Source organism: Myotis brandtii, unplaced genomic scaffold (genome assembly GCF_000412655.1).
Source record: "Myotis brandtii unplaced genomic scaffold, ASM41265v1 scaffold191, whole genome shotgun sequence".
NCBI classification, from domain to species: Eukaryota; Metazoa; Chordata; class Mammalia; order Chiroptera; family Vespertilionidae; genus Myotis; species Myotis brandtii.
In genome coordinates this window covers 7,197,492-7,206,399 of record NW_005357115.1, presented here as the reverse complement: position 1 = coordinate 7,206,399, position 8,908 = coordinate 7,197,492, and the positions used below count along the sequence as shown (strand labels likewise).

At 39.0% G+C, this 8,908-nt stretch overlaps 1 protein-coding gene across 1 annotated transcript in view; it reads right to left on the bottom strand.

Moving 5' to 3' along the window:
- The window catches only part of MSH2 (mutS homolog 2), a 56,998-nt gene that overhangs the window by 42,092 nt on the left and 5,998 nt on the right, over nt 1-8,908 (bottom strand). The window contains exons 2-3 of the mRNA XM_005864805.2: nt 3,448-3,602; nt 464-742 (exon numbers count right to left, since the gene is read on the bottom strand). Of these exons, the coding sequence (XP_005864867.1) occupies nt 464-742; nt 3,448-3,602 (434 nt within the window). The remainder of the gene's footprint in view (nt 1-463; nt 743-3,447; nt 3,603-8,908) is intronic.

Genomic DNA, 8,908 nt, shown 5'->3' with positions numbered 1-8,908 from the left:
GGGTATAGGGGGGATAAATGGTGATGGAAAAAATATAAATAAATAAAATTTAAAAATAATAATAGTCCTGAAGAACTGCATCGTATTTATTTGATAAATCCATGAGAGATACAATAATAAACTGTGGAGTTTTTAAAATCACCTTGTTTTTCCCCTGAACTGTGAAAGCATTGTGAGTTGATTTGAACCCTCTATGGCTCCCATTCTGTTACTCTTTAAGGAGGGAGGGAGGAAGAGAGGGGAAATGATCTGAAGTAGACCAAGTCTTAAATAAAAAACAGCTTATTCTAAAGTCCCATTAAACACAACATTTCTGTCAAACATAAAAATCAAGACATTCCTCAAAATAAAGCATTATTGAAATTAGACACTTTTAAATTATTCTTTTCCTTAAATAATATCATGTTAATTAGAGCCTTTCTTAGGCTTGGTTTCACCTCTGTCACTAGACCAAGTCTCTTACCTGCCTCAGTTTCCCCATGTCTCCAGCAGTCTCTCCTCCTGGTAAAACACATTCCTTTGGTCCAATTTGAATCATGAGAGCCTCCAGATTGGAGAACTGATCATTATCGGGGAACTCACACAGTCCTAGCTTCCTTTGTATGGAGTCAACATACCCAACTCCAACCTGTCTTTGGCCATCAACTGTAGACATTTTAACACCCACGGTACCAATGGACGTTGACATATCATTGTTACCAAAGAGAATATCTTCAAACTGAGAAAGATTACCCGGAGAAGCCTAAGCAATAACAAAGAAAAAGTTTAAGAAACTATTGGATGTACTTTAAAATTTTACTAGCAAACAAGAATTACCCAACCTGGATGAATTTAACAAAATGATTTTTACAAAAAAAAAAAAAAGCTTATAACCATATATTCCAATAATTATCACCAATGTTCAATAAAGTACCCATACTTTTCCACTTATTTTCAGAGCACTTGGACATATCTAAAATTAATTGTATCAAGTGATTTTCAGTTTGTAATTTGGTAACTGAGTTTATATACACACAATCATTAAGGAACCCAAAGTGATCATCCTGTCAATGCTAGGCTTAAATTTCTACATTCTGCCAAACTACCCATGGGTTGCACATATCAATATTTTCACTAAGTAGCTATTCCACATAGAAGAGCAGTTATTTAGCTTAAATACTGACTTTGAAAAGTCTCTCTGTATCAATATACTATGTGTAAAATGCAGATTATTCTGGATCAGTGATTTTCCAAATAAAGGGTCCTTGACCTATTTTCAATATTCAAAAAGATTAGAAATAGCTCTTTAAGATTGCATAGACTAATTAGTGTCAAGTTTCTTTGCTTTTGACTGGACAAGTCTGTGGTGACACTATAAACCTCAAACAAAGGCATTCTAAGGCAACTGACAACCATGGTAATAAAACATGAGCTAGTTACAAATAGTTCAAATGGGCTCAGTGATAGTCAAAGCAACCAGTAGCCATCAATTGTTCTTAAATGTGGTTGGCATCATAATCATTTATCTTTTCACAATATGATTCTGAATCTCCTGTACTATGGATTAAAATCTGGATCAAAAAAGAAAAATTATCGGTATTTTTTAAAAAGCACCAATTCAATCATAAATGTAAACACCCTATTTTCACATACAAGCTTTGAATTTACACACACAGCTTATGAAGCACACCTTAAATACACTTAAAAGTGAACCAGTAGCTAATAAAATTGGATTCTTGAAGATGAAAAATGACATGATTGGTAATATCTGAACATACAAACTACTGAGAACATGGAAAATCACAGATCAACTATTTTAAATATCACTAATACTTTACAATAGAATCAATAAGTAAGCTAAAAATAGCAGTTTTAGATCTGAATTTCTTAAAAGTCAGGATGAAGATAACACCTTTTAAACCTGATAAAGATACTTATTTTAACATCCTCCCTTCTCCCTTAAAAAGTAAAAAGAATTCATCTTGAACAAGAATAGATCGATCTAGAGACAAATGGTGGGGGGGCGGGGGGTTAGAGAGCAACCAAAAGACTTATATGCATGCATATTAGCATAACCAATGGAGACAGTCACTGGGGCAGTGGGGGCTTGCCCAGGGTGGTAATGGCTTGGGGGGGGGGGGGCAATTGGGGAAAAAGGAGACTTAGGTAAACTTTAGACAATTTAAAAAAAAAAGAAGAAGAAGAATTCATCTTGCCCTGACTAGGTAATTCAGTTAATAAGAGCATTGTCCTGATACGCCAAGGTTTGAGGGTCAATCCTCAGTCAAGCCACAAGCAAGAGTCAAACAATGAATGCATAATTAAGTGGAACAACAAATCAATGTTTCTCTTTCTCTCTCCCTAAAATCAATAATTTAAAAAAAAATTTTCAGTTCATCTTGAAAGATTCTGATGACATAAAGGACTGAGGTGTGACCAACTGATAACCATGGTAATCACTTAAACTTACGACCCTTTATTTTTATTGATTTCAGAAGGAAGGGAGGAGAGGTAGAAACATCAATGATGAGAATCATTGATCAGCCACCTCCTGCACACCCCCTACTAGGGATTGAGCCTTCAACCCAGACATGTGCCCTGACCAGAAATTGAACCGTGACTTCCTAATGCATAGATTGATGTTCAACCACTGAGCCACACCAGGCAGGCTTAAGATACTTTTTTTAAAAAGTTCTATAGGAGTTTTTTTCTTGTGGAGTCTAATGTAATATTTAAACATTTGATGTTGGTGCTGCTTCAAATATAATATTTTTCAACCTTCATTTCATTATCCCTCCCAACCCCACTCCATTTGTAAAACTAGACATTTACTGAAGATTATATCTGAGAGAATTTAGCATTCTACACTATGGGAATTTTCATTGCTTACTAAAAGAAGTGGGTCTTTTACTTAAGAGTTTTAGCCTATATCTTGAAAGATTTTGATAAAAAATGGAGGGTACCACAAAGGATGTTTTCTATCTCATTCCTCATAGAACTCAGTAACAACAAAGAGTCATAGGTTTGCTGGGTTACAGAACATGATCACCATTAAAGTACCAGACTTACAAAAACTTGCAATCTAATGGGAGAAAGGCACATACAAAGATACAAACACATTACAAATGTGTATAAGTGAGATATTTGGAATACTTTAAATTTGTGTAAAATTACTTCACAAACAGTAAAATCAAATCTTTATTTAATGCTGTATTCTTTATGTAACAGCTATTTATTATCTTTCAGGAACAGTGACAAAGATCAGTGTTCATACTTACAAGGATTTACTGAATTTCTGAGTTACTTTTAAACTATAGTTTTTAAAAAATCACATGCTAAAAATTAAAACTTCTCAAAGCATTTTACTATCACACCTGGTTAAAATATTAAAACATAAAGAATCTCCTTAGACTTTAATTTTTTCTATGCTTAAAAATAAATAAATAAGTAAATAAATAAGATAATTACCTTAAATGCCAAATACCAATCATTCTCCTTGGAGGCCTTATTTCCAGCTCTATTCTTATAAACTTCAACTCTATACTGCCGAACTAGAAGAAGATCTTTTACAAAAGACTCAAAATTCATTTTACTAAGAACAACACTCTCCAGAGTCTTTGCTCCTAAAGAAAAATATTAAAAATGTTACAGATTTGAGAATTTGAAGTAATGTGTTCCAAGTACCTAACACAATATATCCCCCCAAAAACTACATGGTTCTCTCAGTAATTCATTCATTCAATAAAGCACCTATTGTATGTCCTCAAGATTTTGGTAAATGAGAAGTATAAAATGGTGAATAGAGCCCAGCCTGTGTGGCTCAGTGGCCAAGCACTGACTCATGAACCAAGAAGTTCACTGGTTGATTCTCGGGGCACATGCCTGGGCTTTGGGCTCGATCCCCAATAGGGGGCGTGCAGGAGGCAGTCGATCAATGATGTTTCTCATCGAAGTTTCTATCTATATATTCCTCTCCCTTCCTCTCTCTAAAATGGTGAACAGACATAGCCTTCTGCTTCTGTGAAGCCTGTAAATTAAAATTAAAAACTGAGAAGATATAAAGAGAAAACAATGAGTAAAAATACATAGCTAACTTTACTTGTTCTTTCTTATAATTTTTCACAATTTTGAACACAAGCCATATAATAACTATACAGTATTTGTATGGAATGGAATTAATTTTTCAAAAGGTTCATAAAAATTAGTCGTTATGCACTATAAAATGCCCTGGATAATATATTCACTTAGCTAAAAATTCAAAGGTTCAAAAAGGTGCAGTAAAGTTTCCTTTTCACCACTGTCCCTTACACATCCAGGTCACCAGCATAGTGTTATCAGTTTATAAATATACTAGAGGCCTGGTGCATGAGATTGGTGCACTGTGTGTGTGTGGTGTGTGTGTGTGTGTCCCTCAGCCTGGCCTGCGCCATCTCATAGTCCAGGAGCCCTTGGGGGATGTCCAACTGACGGCTTAGTCGGACATCCTTAGCACTGTCGCGGAGGCCTCCGCCACTGCGCTCGCCAGCCATGAGCCTGGTTTCTGGGCTTCTGGCTGGGCGGTGCTCCCCCTGTGGGACTGCACTGACCATCAGGGGGCAACTCCTACGTTGAGCGTCTGCCCCTGGTGATCAGTGCGCATCATAGTGACCAGCCGTTCCGCCATTCAGTCGATTTGCATATTACCCTTTTATTATATAGGATATTCTCAAATGTAGCACATGCACACACAGCAAATATAAATAAAGCATTACTTTTTTCCTTTTACATAAATAGTTATTATTACACACACTGTTCTGTATCTCGATGTTGTTTTTAACTTTAATATATTTTGAAGATTGTTCCATCAATACTTAATCAGCTTCTTTTAGTTTGGAGCTGCAAACAATCCAATGACTCTAAGAATGTTCTATAATTTAGTCTCTTACTGATGCACAGACATATAGGTTTTAGCCTTTGTTATTATAACTGCTATATGAACAGCCTTGTCTGTGCTTCACGCTCCAAACATGTGAGTCTATCTGTGAGTTAAAGTCTTAAAACTGGATTTTATCAAAGGATATGTGTGATTTTTATAAATATTACCAGACTATCCCCCTGGTTGGCTATGCCAATTAACACCACCATCCATAAAGTACAAATGCATATACTTTCCCCCCCTACCCAGTCAACATAGTTTTCAAACTTTCTGGTCTTTATCTTGGATCATTGATCCTCAACAAGAAGTGATCTGGCTCCCCTAGCAGACATGTGGCAATGTCTGGGGAACATTTGGGTTGTCACAATTTAGGGGAAGGGAACACTAATGGAATCTAGTGAGTAGAAGCAGGGATGCTGTTAAACATGCAAAGGATAACCCCTCACAACAACAAAGTAATTATTCCGTCCAAAATATCAATGTTGCCACAGCTAAGCCCACTGGCCGTGAGTTTGACATGCTTGATCTATAACAGGGGTGGGCAAACTTTTTGTGAGTGCATGCCAAACCCAGCAATCTCTGACTCAAAATTCTTCTGCATGCCAACCCTAATTTTTTGAGAACATGTTACGCCTACTTGATATCTCTTAAGGTGTACCTATGTGAAGAACCTTGAAGAAATAATAAAATTCATTCAAGCGACAAAAACACAGTATATGATGATGAAAAATACATTTATTTTTTAATGTATACATGTTATGTAAAATTATTTATTTATCTAAGATGCACCTACACTGAATTTATCTGAAAAATAAAAAAGTCGATATTAAGAAAAAAATTGTAAATGGAAGATTATAAGAGAGGGTTTCACGTGCCAGCAAAAGTTACTGGTGTGCCATGTTTGGCACGCATGCCAGGGGTTGCCCACCCCTGATCTATAGGGATCAGGCAGGTAACAAATTAGCAAAGGATGAATTACAACAAAGACCATATAGGATGGTGAGAACTGACAAAAGGAGAAAAGTACATCAGGTAAAAAAGGAATCTAGACTCACTAGGTCTGAGAGCAGCTACTCAGCTCCAACCCACTGCCGAAGTGCAGGGATATTTTTGTCCAGAGTTTCCAACTGTGCAGATTTTTCAAAAAGAAGCTTGAAGCCCTTGTTGGCTAGCTCAGTTGGTTAGATGTGCCAAGGTTGCAGGCTCAATCCCCAGTCAGGGCACACAAAAGAATCCTATATAATAAAAGGCTAATATGCAAATCGACCAGTCACTATGATGTGGCATTGGCCACCAGGGGGCAAACGCTTAATGCAGGAGCTGCCCCCTGGTGGTCAGTGCACTCCCACGGGGGGGAGCATCGCTCAGCCAGAGGCCGGGCTCACGACTGGCGAGTGTAGCGGCAGTGGCGGGAGCCTCTCCCACCTACACGGCAGTGCAAAGGATGTCCGACTGCCGGCTTAGGCCCGCTCCGCATGTCAGTCGGACATCCCCTGATGGGTCCCGGACTGCAAGAGGGCACAGGCTGGAATGAGGCACGCGCCCCCCCCAGTGCACGAATTTCGTGCACCGGGCCTCTAGTGAACCAATAAAATGCATCAATAAGTGGAACAACAAATCAATCAATCTCTCTCTCATATCAATAAATAAAAATTTTAATAAAAAAAAGAAGCTTGAGCCCGGCTGGCCTAACACAGTGGTTGTGCATGACCTATGAACCAGGAGGTCACGGTTCAATTGGTTCGATTCAGGGCACATGCCCCGGTTGCAGGCTCAATCCCCACTAGGGGAAGTATAGGAGGCAGCCAATCAATGATTCTCTCTCATCACTGATGTTTCTATCTCTCCCTTTTCCTTCCTCTCTGAAATCAATAAAAATATTTTTTTAAAAAACAAGTTGAAAAAAGCAAAAAGAAAAAAATCAGGTTGAATGAAAATTATATTTACTCTAGAATCATATTCAACATGGCATGTACTCACATTCTCACAGGCATATGCAGGAATTAAGGCCTATCCAGGTTGCAGCAGACTCACATCTCCCAACTAATACTCAGATTCAGAACCACAAGGTGAAACGAGAGGCTCCATTTTAATTCTTCCCTGTTTTTGCCTAAAACATAGGGGGACCATGCTGGTTTGCCCAAGACTTTTCCAGTTTTAGTACTGAAAGTTCAGCATCCCAGAAGCCACACTCATTCCTAGGCAAACCAGAATGATTGGCAAACCCTATCAGCCCATCTAGATGAATTCCACATAGGTATTCCTATGATGAAACATCCCCCCCCCCAAAAAAAAGAAAAAAAAAAAAAACTTGCTCGAGAAAAGCACTGAACCAGAGTTAATACAAAACCAAACAGGAATTTCTCCCAGAAACACTTAAAAATACCATTGTGAATATAGTCAGCAACTTCTAGCAAATATGGCAATGAGTTTCAAAACAGTGTTTTTCATATCATCCTTCAATTTTTTAAGGCAAAATATAAAGTGCAACCCAGCAAAAACAATTCTGGGGAGGGAAAAAAAAACACTGACCTGGCATAATTCTTTAACAGTTCTTACATAATCAGTCCAGTTAGATATGCCAGCATTTGAATTTGAATACTTATCACAGGATGAACAAGCACTCTCAGATCTACCAGCAGCACCACTCCCCATTCTTATACCTGACTACTTTGCACATCAATATTATCTGCTTGGCCCTGAGTCAAGTACCTAGAACAATAGTTGTCTTTTTACTGACACATTTAACAGAACACAGGCTCACAACTGTGTTGATGTCTTAACAATTGGTGGGGAAAGGAGGCAATGAATAGGTGATTCCCCTCCCTCCCAAGGCCTCCTCTACCTCCATTACTAACCTACAGATTAAGTTGCCCAACCTCCAACGTTATCCTCCCAAGATACTACTCTCAAAGGGGTTTTGAGACACATTGGATGGCAATGCATTTTAAGTCATATTTACCAAGAAGCACCTGAAGTGCAGCTACTTCTGGAAAAGAGCTAAGACCATATGCTTTCAGTCAGAACAGCTGGGAAGTAGGACTGATCTCCTGGTGTGAAATAAGAGGAATAAGAAGAGAAAGCTACCCAGCCTCCATCTGGTCATAGCAGAAAGAATACCCTCGGGTTGGTGCAACATTCTTTTTCTAGAAGAAGAATGTGGACGTCAACCTGGATGCCTGGCCATGGCTCAATCTGGTTGAGTGTCCAGGTCATGGTTCAATCCCCAGTCAGGGCAAAGCCTGTGTCCATGGGCTTGATCCCCAGGTGGGGGTGTGCAGGAGGCAGCCAATCAATGATTGCCGGAAGCCGGTCCATCCTTGCTGCTTGACACAGTCGCTGCAGGAAAGAAACATCTGCACAGCATATGTTTCAAGGGACCTGGCATATATAGCATATTGTTCTTAATATGTTTGCTCTCCTTAAGCGCCATGTGTTTTAACCAAGGTCACCTCTCCCAGAAAGGTTGTTTCCCCAGGTAGGGATTTTTCCCTGAGGTTAGGGAGGGGATACAACCCCTTAATTAAGTGCCAGGCGGGTAGTTAAGCTACATAATCTTTACTCCCTGGAATGGAGATAAGAAACGCCCTAACCTTTGTAATAGAAATTGACAGGATTAAAATCGGCTGGTATAAATATAGATGTAACAAGACAATAAACATCAGATCCTAATCAGTTCCTAACCAGAACTCCGACCAGAACTTTGGCTGGAGATCCTGGCTAGAGGTCCTGACTAGGCTGCTGATCAACTGAAGGCTGTCTCCGTGTCATTCCTTCTTCGCCGACTCCGTCCACACCTTTGGGGACCCCTGGACCTGCTGGGGTTGGACCCCAGCAAATGATGCTTCTCTCTCATCGATTTCTCTATCCCTCTCACTTCCTCTCAATAAAAATTAATAACATTAATTTTTATTTAAAAAATAATGTGGCCCTAACCGGTTTGGCTCAGTGGATAGAGCGTCGGCCTGCGGACTGAAAGGTCCCAGGTTTGATTCCGGCCAAGGGCATGTACCT